This window comes from Notolepis coatsorum, assembly GCF_963971535.1.
Source record: "Notolepis coatsorum genome assembly, chromosome: 2".
Classification (NCBI taxonomy): Eukaryota; Metazoa; Chordata; class Actinopteri; order Aulopiformes; family Paralepididae; genus Notolepis; species Notolepis coatsorum.
The window spans coordinates 127,222,920-127,238,842 of record NC_140166.1 but is presented as its reverse complement, the minus strand read 5'-3'; the positions used below and the strand labels follow the sequence as shown (position 1 = coordinate 127,238,842).

The following is a 15,923-nucleotide window of genomic DNA, read 5'->3' as shown; positions in this document are numbered from 1 at the left end:
GCATTGTGCCAAATCCATAGAAGACCCAGTCATAGCGATCTCGTTGGACGCGGAGAAGGCATTTGACCGAGTAGAGTGGCACTTTCTCTTCGCTGTTCTACAAAAAATGAACTTTGGCCCAAATATGCTAAGAATGATCCATATGCTGTACCTTAACCCTACAGCCAGGATACAGACCAACTCAGAGATTTCACCTTCTTTCCCTCTAAGGCGCGGTACTAGGCAGGGTTGCCCTCTTTCCCCGACACTTTTTGCGCTGGTAATCGAACCCCTGGCTATAGCAATAAGGTCACATAAAGCTATTAGTGGGATCAAGGTGGGTCCTGAGAGCCATGTCATCTCTTTATACGCGGACGACATAGTCCTGTTTCTAACCAATCTCGACTCATCCATGCCTGCCCTTATGGAAACACTGTCAAAGTATAATGTAATCTCAGGCTACAAGATTAATGCACAAAAAAGCGTGGCCATGCCACTTAACTCACTAGCCGAAAAAATGCCAAGGTCCAATTTCCCCTTCCAGTGGAACTCACAATTTGTAACATATTTGGGTCTAAAAATCCCGAACCAAATAGATACAATTTTCTTACTAAATCATGACCCACTACTTAAAAAGGTGGAGAAGGACCTAGATAGATGGATGCAGCTGCCTCTCTCGCTAATCGGACGTGTGAACTGCATTAAGATGAACATCCTACCTAAATTTCTCTATCTTTTTCAAACCCTCCCTATATCTATACATAAGAACTTCTTCAAGAAATTACAAAGGATAATATCTGCATTCATATGGAGAAGGAAGGTCCCTAGAATTAAAATTAAAACCCTATATAATTCCCCCCAGTGTGGTGGACTGAAACTCCCGGACTTCCAACGCTATTACTGGGCTGCACAGACAAGGGCTCTGTGGATTTGGCAGAATGAGTCGACTAATTCCCCTGCCTGGAGACAAATAGAACAATGCCATACGATGGACGTACCGCTGGCCGGAATTCCTTTTATCAGGAAGTACCACACCCTGAAGAATTGTTCAGATAACCCATTTATTAAACACACAGCAAGAACATGGTTTGAGATTCAGACACATCTTGGTAGCTTTATTGCATTTCACAGGAAGACCCCCTTCCACAACAATCCAGCTTTGCCAGAATCACTTAGAGATGGCATCACCAAGAAGTGGTACACTCAGGGAATTAAAACTTTTGGGGACCTATTTGATAATAACATACTTATGTCCTTTGAACAGTTACGTGCCGCCTTCCACCTTCCAACTACTAATTTCTTTAAATACCTACAGGTCAGACACTTCATAGGTACAGGTCAGGGAGGAAACGCCACTCTTCCAAAACCCCTCCTCATAGATGATATTCTAAAAGGAGTTATTCACACTAGAGGCATCCTATCATTAACATATGATAGAATCCTGACCAGTACAGAAATTATACCCCTAAATGCCAAGAACAAATGGGAGCGGGACCTGGACTGTACCTTTGATGAAGATGAATGGGAATCACTATGTGAGTCTGCACTATCTTTTTCATATAACACTCGACATAAACTTATGCAATTTAACATTCTCCATAGAACCTATTTTACGCCGGAAAGACTTCACAGGATGAATGAGGCTATCTCTGACCTTTGCCCTAGGTGCTCAACGGAAACAGGTAGCCTGCTCCACATGTTCTGGGAATGTAACAAACTGAGACCTTACTGGGGCTCAATTTGGGAGACTCTCGAAGAGGTCACAGGCCTTGAGATCCCATGTACACCTAAATTAGCATTATTAGGAGACATGTCTGACATTTCTCCAGATAAGAGAGGCAAGGTGCGGATCATTAAATTGGCCATGATTGCAGGGAACAAGTGTATTGCCATGCTGTGGAAAAGTGCTGAATCCCCCCCCATGTCTATGTGGCTTAGTGAAATCTCTTCGTACATGGCATCAGAGAAAATAATGTTCAATCTTAAGAAAAAACCACGTCTCTTTGATAAATGCTGGGCTGGGTTTAGGCAATACTTAGAACAGATTACATAGTAGGTTGATGATATAGGCTATTATTGAAGCTCCCTTTTGTCTTTCTGAAGGGTATATATTGCAATGAATGATACTGTAAATGTTATTAGTTGCTCTTTGAAGAGAAAAGATGTAATGGTAGACATTTATTTGTTTGGTGTAGTATGGGCACCTGTTAGACGGGTGTAACTGGGTTTACAAAACTCTTAAAATGTGTAAAAAAAGAAAAAACTGAATTTGTCGAGGTCCTAGTCTGGGGGGAGGGAGGGGGGGGTCTGGCCGATTTTTTTTTTTTTTCAGGGGGGGGGGGGTTAATATGCATTTATTTTTCTGTAACTCGGGGAGGGGGGGGGGGCAGTTGGCAGCATTTCCTTTTGTATGGTTGTTGAACTGATGCTGTTAAACTGAAAAAAAAAAAAAAAATACCTATAAACATATTGTTTAAAAAAAAGAATGAAAAGGGAACAAGGGAACTATAAAATAAATTGAAATGTAAATTAACAAGGTAAAGATAGAATTGACCGTTGAACCCATGTCACCCCCTCTCTTTTATTTTTGTTTTCTTTTTTAGTGATGCACGATATATTGGCCGCTGACATAATATCGGCCGATATGGCCGTTTTTTTTTTACACATCGGTATCGGCCCGATATCAAGATAGGGCCGATATGGGCCGATATAATTTCTTCTTTTTTTTTTTTTTTATTAAAATGTAATATTATTTTTTCTTTTTACATGTTTTGGCCTTAAATTGTTTCAAAATATCAGTAATTTCTGAAAATAAGTTACAAAAGTAAAAAAAAAGTATGCGTTTTGGAAAGTAGCTCTTTGTTTGATTATCATAAAAAAGTGTTTTCTGTGCAGAGATGTCGACATCGGTGGATGTCGGTGCCGACCAGAACAGCAATATTAATGTCGGTTAGCGGTATCGGCCACCATTTTCACATCGGTGCATCACTATTCTTTTGGATGTTATAATTTTCTCTTTATTGTTTCTGTCTGTTTAATTGTATTGTCTGAGATGTCTGTAAATCAAAAATGCAAATAAAAATATAAGTAAAAAAAAAAAAAAATAGTGAGATATTAAGAGTGAGATATTAAGAGTGAGATATTAAGAGTGAGAGATTAAGAGTGAGATATAGTGCGCATGAGAGAGAGAGTGAGAGATTAAGAGATTAAGAGTGAGAGATTAAGAGTGAGATAGAGTGAGATAGAGTGAGAGATTAAGAGTGAGAGAGAGTGAGAGATTAAGAGTGAGAGATTAAGAGTGAGAGATTAAGAGTTAACCTGCTGTTGCGTGGCAGTGAAATGGTTAACCCGCTGTCCGGTGGCAGTGAAATGGTTAACCCGCTGTCGCGTGGCAGTGAAATGGTTAACCCGCTGTCACGTGGCAGTGAAAGGGTTAACCCGCTGTCGCGTGGCAGGGTTAACCCGCTGTCCGGTGGCAGTGAAAGGGTTAACCCACTGTTGCGTGGCAGTGAAAGGGTTAACCCGCTGTTGCGTGGCAGTGAAAGGGTTAACCCGCTGTTGCGTGGCAGTGAAAGGGTTAACCCGCTGTCACGTGGCAGTGAAAGGGTTAACCGGCTGTTGCGTGGCAGTGAAAGGGTTAAGCCGCTGTTGCGTGGCAGTGAAAGGGTTAACCCGCTGTTGCGTGGCCGTGAAAGGGTTAACCCGCTGTCGCGTGGCAGTGAAAGGGTTAACCCGCTGTAGTGTGGCAGTGAAAGAGTTAACCCGCTGTTGCGTGGCAGTGAAAGGGTTAACCCGCTGTCGCGTGGCAGTGAAAGGGTTAACCCGCTGTCGCGTGGCAGTGAAAGGGTTAACCCGCTGTCCGGTGGCAGTGAAAGGGTTAACCCGCTGTCGCGTGGCAGTGAAAGGGTTAACCCGCTGTCACGTGGCAGTGAAAGGGTTAACCCGCTGTCCAGTGGCAGTGAAAGGGTTAACCCGCTGTAGTGTGGCAGTTCGTCCCCATTGTGTTAACAGGTTCAGCGCCAGAGGTCGCTGTGGGCGTATGGCCGTTGTGTGCCAGCGCTTTGTTCAATGGGGGTAGATGCCGGTGTTTGTAGTGCTAAAACTATATTAAATATTATAGCTATGGATCTAATAACATAGTGGATTGTCAGTGACTTTCTTCTGGACAAGATGCAAAAAACAGATAATCTTTTTCATCCATACATTTCCGTTTTATACCGTGGTGAATATGAGTATAGTTTTAGAGTGATTATGTGTAATCCCAGGAAACTCCGCCAAACAGCGCTTTACTGCATTCCACTATAAATCGTGCCATTTCTCACCTGGATCAATAATCAATCTGAAATCAATGCTAAATTATCTGTATTATGTTTCATCATGCATGCATGAAAGGGCGGGGGGGGGGTAGTTTTTCTATGCTTCGATCGCCACCAACGGAATACGCTACACAGTACATTACAGACACACGCTCCGATCACGGGGAAATAATTATCGGATCAACGCAAGATTGATAACATATAGTCCTTACCTTGTCTATGATGTACTGCAAAAAGAATAATCCAATTATCTAATCGCCATTCCAAATACTGATCGCGATCGTGTTTCCAACGTAATCCACCAAAGAACACCAAAAGTTTCCTGGCATTAAAGGTAATGTGTATCCCGGTCTGTGCCAGGGAAGATTTTGAGCAGGATCATCCTGGAAAGACTGTCCAAAGAAGTGGACAAAGAATTCCGAGAAGAACAAGCAGGTTTCCGACAGGACAGATCATGTACAGATCACATTGCCACCCTCCGCATTATCATAGAACAGACCCTGGAATGGAACACATCTCTCCACCTCACATTCATCGACTTCCACAAAGCATTCGACAGTCTAGACAGAGACACTATATGGAAACTCATAGCACATTACGGTATCCCAACGAAGTTCATAACCATCATCCAACACCTGTACCTACAATCATCCTGCAGAGTAATACACAACGGCCAGCTCACAGACCGCTTTACAGTAGAGACAGGAGTCAGACAGGGCTGCCTACTGTCCCCTTTCCTCTTTCTTCTGGCAGTCGACTGGATCATGAAACAAACCACAGCCGAACAAAATCTGGGCATTCAGTGGACAATGTGGTCTCAATTAGAGGATTTAGACTTTGCCGACGACATAGTCCTCCTCTCACACACACAAACACAAATGCAGACCAAACTCACAAAACTTGCCACAATTGCAGCTACCACAGGACTACACATCAATAAAGCAAAAACAAAGGAGATGAAGATGAACCACAATTTAGAAGAGGCCGTACAACTGGATGGAGAAGCACTGGACGAGGTGGACACCTTCACATACCTGGGAAGCATCGTGGGGAAGGACGGAGGCAGCGACAAAGACATCAAAGCAAGAATAGGGAAGGCAAGAACAGCATTTTTAATATTGAAGCAAACATGGAATTCAAACCACATCTCCACAAAGACCAAACTCCGCATCTTCAACACCAATGTCAAATCAGTTCTATTATACGGAGCAGAAACATGGAGAACAACAAAAGCAACCTCAAACAAACTGCAAACCTTCATAAACAGATGTTTACGACAGATCCTGGGAATCTACTGGGCAAACACCATCACAAACGCACAGCTCTGGCAAACCACTCAACAAGAACCACTTGAAACCCTAATCAAACGCAGGAAATGGGGCTGGATTGGACACACTCTGAGAAAACCATCCTCCAACACAACCAGGCAGGCCTTAACCTGGAACCCACAGGGGAAGAGAAAGCCAGGAAGACCCAGAACCAGCTGGAGAAGGTCTGTCGAGGCGGATCTCAAGGAAGAAAGAACATCATGGAAGGAAGCAGAGAAAATCGCCCAACACCGAACCAGCTGGAGAGATTTCATGAATGACCTATGCTCCCCAAAGAGCAAAAGGGTTTAAGTCAAGTAAGTCAAGTATCCCGGTCTAAATGGGTTAACTAAAAACCTGCAAGGTCGAAGCCAGTCATGATGACTCAGGCAGGACTATGATGAAAAACAGATAAGAGAAGGAAACTCAAGTCATTAACCAGAGACAGATGATTGAAGAAGAAAAGAAAACTCAGTCATTAACCAGAGACTGATGATTAAAGAAGAAAAGGGAACACAGTTGTCAGTATCTAAGAGGTGAAAAGCTGTGCTTCAAACTATACTGACTGAAGACTGAAGAAGATTAATCTCACTGGAACAATGGCGTTCTCGTCTCTACTCAACGCATTCCCTTCAAATATCCACTGTTGTGTTTGGTGATGAAACGTTGTGATTCAGTGTTGACTTGAAAAGCATTGATTTAAAAAAAGAAAAAAAATCATTAGTCGATGAGTCAGAGAGTCTCATCTATTCCGTACCATGTCACTTGTATGTAACGACAGGGGACTAATGTCTGACTTAGTTCAATATGTTGCTCGGAGAATAGTTATAATCCAAGGAATACCATTATCTCCATCAGCTGATGGTTCTTAAAGACTTTTAATTTTGGCGTTTTTGCATGATCCAGTGTTTCCTTTTCTGAATCTTTTGAGGACATGGAATACTGACATGACCTCATAATGATGTCAGATAACACTCTGGAAAGTTAGAGAGATAAAAAATAACTGACTACACTGCTCTGAGTTCTGAAAGGCCTTGCATTTCATCTAGTAAATGTTTCAAACCGTTTCTCATTCATATAATTTATTTTGAAAAGATATTGCCCTAAGGGATACCCTTTCAGTTAAATGAAAACGTAAATCATATACATTTCAGTACGATACAGTATGGAACCACAATACTATCACGGTGATATGTTGATATGTTGAAGAACATGAAAAAATGTAAGTAGCATTTTTTCATTTAAGAAATATTGCCAAGGTGCAGCCATTTTTAAACCAACAGGATGCTGAAAAACGAATTAATGCTTTTATTTCAAGTAGTTTAGATTACTGTAATGCTCTTTTTACTGGTCTTCCAAGAAACTCAATTGAGAAATTAGTTGATTCAAAACTCTGCTTCCAGACTTTTTAAAACACTCCTGTTTTAGCTGCACTACATTGGCTCCCTGTCTCTTTTATCTATCTATCTAGGTCCTCCATGCATCTGGCTAGCTCGCCGGTGCTTTCTGTTCCCGCATCTCTCCCGAGTACGTCCACGTAGGTTAGTGTGGGATGTCCTCGTGATCGATGCCCGTGTTTTGGTTCCCACAGCACAAGTTTGCTGGTTGGCAGCTCATGGTGTCTCTGGCAGTGACCTGCCAGCCTCATTCTCCTGACTGCCACTTTATCGCTCACCTTTAGCACCCCCCCATACAAGTTTGCATTAGTGACATGCTCATCCCTGTTGACGTTGAGCACCACACGCATCATTCTGGTGTAGCACCCATCCAAGGACTTCTGCAGGGTGGGCTTCAGGGTCCAGCATTCACTGCCATACAAAAGGACAGACTCAACTGTTGCATGAAAGAAGTTGAGCTTGATTTGACGGGGGAGGTTGGATTTCCACACACTGGTCATGCCGTTCAGAGCCCTCCACGCAAGTGCCTTCCTCACTTTAAGGTCTTGCTCGGACGAGTTGACCCACGAGCCCAGGTACTTGAAATCACCAACTTCCTTTAGAGCAGAGCCTCCTGTTGTCCTTAGAGGTGGATGATCCGGGAGGATGTTATACATTATGACCTCGGTTTTCTTGGCATTTAGCCTGAGGCCAACCTTGGCGCACTCCGTCTCCACTCTGCACAGGAGTTCCTGTGCTGCTCCACCTGGTCAGAGAGCAGGCTGATGTCGTCCGCGTAGTCAAGGTCTGTTAGGACTATGGCGGGGTGTCGTCTCGATCTCCTTGGGGTTATTGTGAGACCAAGTTCCTGCTCCCGTCCATTGATGGCCTTCCTGAGCGCATAGTCGAGGACTATGATGAAAAGGAAGGGGGCAAGGGTGTCCCCTTGCATCACTCCAGCCAGGATGTCAAATTCTTCACTGTTGCCCGTCTGGGGTTACCACCTTGGCCCTTGTACCCGTGTGCATGGTCCCTATGGCCCGGAGTAGATTGGGAGGGACTCCGTAGGCCTCGAGTATCCTCATCATCACGGCTCTGTGTATCGAGTCAAAAGCCTTTTTCGAGCCAAAATAATTGATTTAAAAGTTCCTTTACTTGTGTATAAGGCCTTAAATTACTTAGCACCATTTTATATCACAGAGTCTCTGCTGTTTATTTTTTTTTTTACTTCATTTTTTAGCGTTTTATCGCTTTTCTGGTCAAGCATGACCGACAGTTGTAGGGTGAAACGGGAGAGAGAGCAGGGGAAGACATTCGGCAAATGACGGCGAGTCCGGGAATCGAACTCGGAGTCAACCAGATCCGTGACGCAGCACGGTATTCTGCGACGCAGCGCGGTACATGGTGTGCTACTGGAGCACCCCGAGTCTCTGCTGTTTAACACCCCTTCAAGAACACTTAGGTCCTCTGAAGAAAGTCTTTTAATTGTCCCCAAGGTGCCCCACAGAAAGATTGCAGAATCAGCGTTCTTTTACTATGCACCGAAACTGTGGAACACTTTATCTAAAGAAATTAGAGAGGTGGGGACAATGGACCTTTTTAACACTTTGTATGCCACTCACGGCTTTTCTCGGGTTTACGCCCCGACCGTTGAATGCCACGTCACGAGTATTCTCTGGGTTTTTTATTTTTTATATTAGCGATCTGAAATCATATTGCATCACGCGAGCCTACCGTTGGAGATCCAGGGACCGCCGGTGCTCAGATCTGAAAAAAGCGCCCCCTATCGTCTCTCAGATGGTAAATCACCCTTTTGGAATGGACTCAATGAAAGTGAATGGGAGAACGGATTTCTGACTCCACATTTTACTTCTCACTGATGCAGCCGGGGTCTACCAGAGTTCATTCTGGAGCCTCTGAGCCACGGCGAATATGGGTTATACTGTACACACGATGGATCAATACAATTATAAATTTTTTCAAATGGCGATCGGAAATTGGAATAAACCATTTGGATACCATCTGATCTCAGGTAAGGAATCTATGTTATCAGTGTTAGGATAATCAGACTCGTTTTCACGGATATATAAGCGTTTATGTGATATGTGATATGGCTGTTTTGACTGTAAAAGCCATGAGGAAATAAGAGCAGCGATTATCAGCGCACGGCACGAGCGTGCGTGCGCACACATATACTATCGATCATCTAGCGTTTATTTGAAAACGATTCATAAATAGGCCAACAAATGACAACGTTCTGGAATATTCCAGTAAAAGGCGATTATCATAGGCATGGGTTGTTTTTTCCCCGAAAACGGGTGATTTTCAAAATGCTATCAAACGGAAATGAAGCGATAAAAATACAATCTGCCTTGACAATGTTGACTGGAAAATGATTCTTTGATAAGCGACGGGCAGATTAGACACATAGCCATAATTTAAAACATAGATTAACGTTAACATTGGCCGTGGATGGTGGCATTCAAGGGGGTAAAAAGGAAAACACGGCTGGCGCTCAAAGTGTTAAACAGCATTTGAAAACACATATTTATATTTTTCTATTCATTTTATTGCTTGTGATATGCAATTTGTCTACCGAGTCCTGCATTTCATTATTAATTTGTAAATTGAATCGTTTGTTTTGTCAAAGCACTCTGGGCTGCTTTTATTGCATGAAAAGTGCTTTATAAATATAGTTTATCATTGATATTATGTTATTGGGGAGCTCTCTGGTGATTTCCACTTACATACATTTTACATAAATGTAAAAAAAATAATAATAAAAATTTAAGATTCTGCGAACAACAGAAGCAGGTCAGTGTTACCTGTTGCAGAGCCATGCTCCACACACAGTGCTGCCACCCCCCATCAGAGCCTCGCGACCCCAGACAGAGGCTACAGTTGTGGAGGCCGTGGCATTGGGGAGGGCAGGGCAGAGGGGGCGAGGACTCCACCTGCATGGGGGAGACGTTGAGCAGGGCGTAGCTGAAACACGTCCAGTCGTAGGTGGGATTCACGCTCAGGATACGCCTGGTCTCACCTGTAGGAACAGCAACGAGGTGTGTGGTTGTGAATCGGTAGTCAAGGAACCACTCAAACCTACATGTCTCTCAAAGTCCGCTGCAACCTAACGTTTTGTGTATCATACCACCAGCCAGTTTGACAATCAAAAGAACCTTTTTGTGTTCCAATAAAAAAAATGTCACCCTCTTAACACTATCCCCCCCGATTGCCCCATACCTGTGCGTTTGAACTGGCGAGTCCACATGCACTTCCCCGAGGCGGTACACTTGGGGCAGTCGGAGGCCTCGCAGCTGGTCTCAGTGCAGTTGCTGGACAAGAAGATCTCCCTCTGGTTGATCCTGCAGTCGTGTTCCGACGTGCAGCTGACGGAGCTGCTGATGCAGGCTCCCTCTGGACAGTTGGTGCACCACTTGCACTGCAGGGCCGGCTGCGGGAGGACAACAGCAGAGAGAAGAGAGTTTAGCGACAGCTCGCGCTCCGTCCGTGTTCGGAGGTCAGCGGCGGGCGGTGTGGGACCGCGTGTGATCGTGGGTTATACCTGTGCCGGGCTGGAGAAGGTCCTGGGGTGCCTGGCCAGACACTCGCTGCAGGTCTTCAGTCTGCGACACTGGTCTGGTAGACGAGGGGTCGGGGAGCAGGGGGACTGGCCGGGGGAACAGCCCATTCTGATGGAGAGGGGGGGGGGGGGGGGGGGGGAGAGAGGTCAGTGGCTGGTCTGACTCACCAGGGAGGAGTTACACTGATGGAGGGGGGGGAGGAGTTACACTGATGGAGGGGGGGGAGGAGTTACACTGATGGAGGGGGGGGGGAGGAGTTACACTGATGGAAGGGGGGGGAGGAGTTACACTGATGGAGGGGGGGGGAGGAGTTACACTGATGGGGGGGGGGGGGGGGGCATGCCATCTGACACACACACCCCCCCCCTAACCCTAGTGACCTCATCTAGTGACGTGTTCTCATCTAGTGACGTGTTCTCATCTAGTGACGTGTTCTCATCTAGTGACGTGTTCTCATCTAGTGACGTGTTCTCATCTAGTGACGTGTTCTCATCTAGTGACGTGTTCTCATCTAGTGACCGTGTTCTCATCTAGTGACGTGTTCTCATCTAGTGACGTGTTCTCATCTAGTGACGTGTTCTCATCTAGTGACGTGTTCTCATGTAGTGACCGTGTTCTCATCTAGTGACGTGTTCTCATCTAGTGACGTGTTCTCATCTAGTGACGTGTTCTCATGTAGTGACCGTGTTCTCATCTAGTGACGTGTTCTCATCTAGTGACGTGTTCTCATCTAGTGACGTGTTCTCATGTAGTGACCGTGTTCTCATGTAATGAATTACTTCTAACTCATGAGCACCGCAGGTAGCAACAAAAACAAAAAGAGAACCCAGAAGGTGGCACCTCTCAGCAGCGTCCGAGGAGGCGCAGGTCCCCCGACACCAGACGCAGCTGCCCGTGGTGGTGTTGCAGGCCTCCGGTGTGGTCAGCAGGGCACAGGGGTCAGAGGGCAGGGTCAGGGTCAGCAGGCGGCCCAGCGTCACCCCGTTAAAACCTCCCGACAGGTAGAGACGACCGCCCCAGCCCGTCATAGCCAGAGACACCGAGCGGTTAACAGGCTCGCCCACCGCTGAGGCTAGAGAGAGAGAGAGAGAGATGGAGAAAGAAGCAACGAGATTACAAAAAGGACAAAGTATGTTTCTAGGAGTTTCATTGAGAATACAAACCGATGGGCCACAGAGAGCTACCTGGCTGGATCCATGTGTTACAGTTGATCTGGTAGAGGGACACGGAGTTACTGTAGTCCTCGTCTTCTGTCCTCCCTCCCACGATCACCATGGTGTCTCTGATCAGGGCCGCGGTGTGGAAGAAACGGGACAGGGGCTGAACAGAGACGAGGGCGAGAGAGCAGAGGGAAAGCTGTATGAGAAAACTATTTGACAATCGACTTGTTTCTGGATCAATTTAGACCGGGTTGGGATAGCTAGCATACTGATTCAAGATATGTATTTATCATATGCACAGTTAAACAGACAAGTTAAACCGTACAATGAAAATCTGACTTTGCTAGTCCCCCCCTTCACACAGAATCACAAAATATAGACTTAAACTAATATATATATATATTAGGGGTGTCAGTTTATCGCGTTAATTAGATTAATTAATTCTACAGCAAATTATCACGTTCTTGGTATCTGATTCTAGGGACATCTATGGATCTCAGGGAATGTATTCCCAGTGTCAGAAATACTGTCTGTTACTAGGCTTGAGTAAATTGTAATGAACCAAATGAGAATATCAATTACATTTTTTTAAATCTTTGACTGTGAATAACACCATGCTCAAATTGACCAGACCTGAAAAATCTAAGCAAATTAATAGATGGAAGATGATTAAACAGAAGGTTTTGTAGATACAGTACTGAATTCTGCCATCCGGACACATGCAATTTGAAATATGATTATAGAATATCAGGCATAAAATGGTTATGCGATTAAAATGCGATTACATTTTTTTAATCGCCTGACAGCACTATTATATATATATTAGGGATGCACGATAATTATCGGGCCAATATCAGCAATTATGACGTCATCCCGATAACATTATTGATAGCTCTGATAATATATAATAAATTTTTTGGTTAAAAGAAATCCGGTGTGGGTGGATTGGGATGAAGGGCGTTTGTTTTTACTGTAGGCTCCTCCCGTTTTGCCAGTACTGTGGTACGACTGATAGCATGTGGTTTAGGAAGAGGGAGTTTTTCACAAATCCAGCGCTCCCTTTCTCATGCCTGGCTGTGACGTAGCCACGTAAGTTTCAGAAGCAGCACAGATAGTAAACAAAGATGGCGTCGTCAGACTTTTTCAAAGTTTCAGAGGGAAACAATTTGCTTGCTATTTGTAACAAATGCAGAAGTTCCACGAGGAGGGAAAGGGGCAACAAGCTATAACACATCCAACCTAATAAGTCACCTGAAAACATCACCACCGATACGATGGTGTATTAAAATCAGACGACGCCGAGCAGCTAAAGGCTAAGCTAATCCAAAGCCAGCTGCAAAGGAACTGGTGCGGCTTGTACCTATTGACGAGGCGTTTGCAAAATTAAAGACGTTTGACAGAGATGATTTGTCTGGTTTATTTAATTCTTTTTGAGGCGTGCTGTCCTATAAATGCCAAGTAATAGTTGTTTCATGGACCAAGACCACAACAGTCTCCTCTCCTATAGCGTCAAATGTTTTATCTGCTGATAAAGCACAATACCTGTTGGTTTTTAGTTCACTCATTGTTCAGGGAAACACATTGTTAATGACATTGACGGATTGTGAATTTTGTGATTGACTCAAATAATATTTATTTAGAAAAATAAATATACCGGTAGTCACTTTATTTGAAGAGTCAAAACTGTTCTCTTGGCTTTGTTTTGTTCATAGTAGTAACGCTCATGTCATGATAAATCTGGTTAGGTCAAAACTACAGGAATATACATAAAAAAAAAAAAATTATAATACAATAAATATATATATATTATCGGTTATCGACCTTGCGGAGCAGAAAGTTATCGGTATCGATATCGGGGTAAAAAAATCAATATCGTGCACCCCTAATATATATATATATGTAACGGTTGTGAGATCGACGCCTCAAACTTCGATGCCCCGAGGGAGTTTCGAACCCGGGTCTCCCACGCCGTGGGCAACACACAAACCGCTATACAAAGAGGTGAATTCCCCTCGTTGAGAAACCTGCCCGCCGTTCCCCACCCAGTCCATGGCTGACAGATCCAGTGAGAGAACAAAGACAGGTCCTGAGAGCGGCTGAGAGGAAGTATAGAAAGTCACGCCTCACTGCTGACATAGACACATATCACAACCTCTTGTTAACATTCTCCAAAACCATTACTAATGCCAAAGCTTCCTTCTTTCACCATAGGATCGAGGCCTCTGCCAAGAATCTTCACAAACTGCATGCTACCATGTCCTCCCTCCTCACTCCCCCCCACCCCCTCCCCCCTCATCTTTCTCTGCCGAAGACTTCGCAATCTTCGTGGAGGAAAAAGTGGAGAACATCCGCAGCTCCTTCTCCCAACCCCCACCCATTCCAAATGCTGAATCGAGAACCTCATCCTTCACTCTGTCATCTTTCTCTCCCATTACAGACGCAGAGTCCCTGACACTGGTAACGTCGAACCGTCCGACTACATGCCAGCTGGACCAGCTACCCTCCCCACTCCTCCAGACCATAGCACCGGACATCCTCCCATTCCTAACTGCAACCATCAACTCCTCACTCAACTCGGGGGTGGTCACCACCTCCCTAAAACAAGCCAGAGTCACGCCGCTCATAAAAAAACCAACCCTGAACCCCACCGTCATAGGCAACTATTGTCCTGTCTCTCTTCTCTCCTTCCTTTCTAAAACACTTGAACGTGCTGTATCCAACCAACTTACTGCTTATCTCTTACAGAATGACCTCCTAGACCCTAATCAGTCTGGCTTCCGGACTGGCCACTCCACAGAAACGGCCCTCATTGCGGTCACAGAGGCACTTCACTTAGCAAAAGCGAAAGGCCTCTCCTCTGTCCTGATTCTCCTAGATCTATCTGCAGCCTTCGACACAGTCAACCATCAGATCCTCCTCGCGGCCCTCGCAGGAATGGGTGTCCCCCAGGGCTCGGTTCTAGGACCCCTTCTCTTCTCCCTCTACACTAAATCACTGGGTAACATTATCACGTCTCATGGCTTCTCCTACCATCGTTATGCCGACGATACTCAACTCTTCCTCTCCTTCCCTCCCTCAGATATCCACGTCTCTGAGCGGATCTCGGCCTGTCTGTCCCACATCTCCGCCTGGATGACGACCAACCACCTCAAACTGAACCTAAGCAAAACAGAATTGCTCCACCTGCCGGCCAAATCCTCCCCCCTGACCGACCTTTCCATCACAGTCGAGAATGCAGCTGTGACCGCGTCCCCGACCGCCAAGAACCTTGGTGTTGTCCTCGACGACCAGTTGAACTTCTCTGCTCACATCGGAGCAACAACCAGAACCTGCAGATTCCTCCTGAGCAACGTCAGAAAGATACGCCCCTTCCTGACAAAAGAAGCCACCCAACTCCTCGTCCAATCAACAGGCATCTCCCGCCTCGACTACTGCAACTCACTGCTCGCTGGCCTCCCGGCCACTGCCACCAAGCCTCTTCAACTCATTCAAAACGCAGCGGCCAGCCTGATCTCAAACCTACCGAAGTCGGCCCATGTCACCCCACTTCTTAGGGACGAATCCGCTTCAAGGCCCTCGACCTGGCATACCGTGCGGCAAAGGGAACCGCTCCCCCTTACCTCCGGTCAATGGTCTCCAACTACACACCCTCAAGACCCCTACGCTCTGCATCTTCTGGCCGCCTCAGATCTACTCCTATCCGAGCTCCGGGAGGGTCATCAAAGAGAAGTCGCCTATTCTCAGTCCTTGCCCCACAATGGTGGAATGAACTACCCACCCCAGTTAGAACAGCTGAAACCCGTCCAATCTTTCGCCGTCGACTAAAAGACGCACTTCTTCAACCATTATATAAAAACATATATATATCTAACCCTAACTAACCTTACTGTCATGCACTTGTCCTAATAAACTAACCTACACTGTAGCACTCAACACTTTGATGAACATTGTTACTCAGCTGATAGAGTTGTGCCCTTCCTGATGACTTGTCGTACAGAACCTGTAAGTCGCTTTGGATAAAAGCGTCAGCTAAATGACTAAATGTAAATTCACTGCTTTGTAACGTGTCTATGTGTCTTTTGAGGATGAGAGTGAGTTTAACCCATAGTACGGCTACCGCTACTCACTCCAGCCACTTCACAACATCTGAAGTCCATCGTGACTGCGCTTCGCGGTACCATCCGTTACATATATATAGACTTAA

The 15,923-nt window shown here is 45.3% G+C and overlaps 1 protein-coding gene across 1 annotated transcript in view; it reads right to left on the bottom strand.

Annotated features, from left to right (window-relative positions):
- The window catches only part of megf8 (multiple EGF-like-domains 8), a 129,005-nt gene that overhangs the window by 36,333 nt on the left and 76,749 nt on the right, over positions 1-15,923 (bottom strand). Inside the window, exons 33-37 of the mRNA XM_084308713.1 lie at positions 11,744-11,879; positions 11,400-11,631; positions 10,541-10,667; positions 10,219-10,429; positions 9,804-10,018 (exon numbers count right to left, since the gene is read on the bottom strand). Of these exons, the coding sequence (XP_084164839.1) occupies positions 9,804-10,018; positions 10,219-10,429; positions 10,541-10,667; positions 11,400-11,631; positions 11,744-11,879 (921 nt within the window). The remainder of the gene's footprint in view (positions 1-9,803; positions 10,019-10,218; positions 10,430-10,540; positions 10,668-11,399; positions 11,632-11,743; positions 11,880-15,923) is intronic.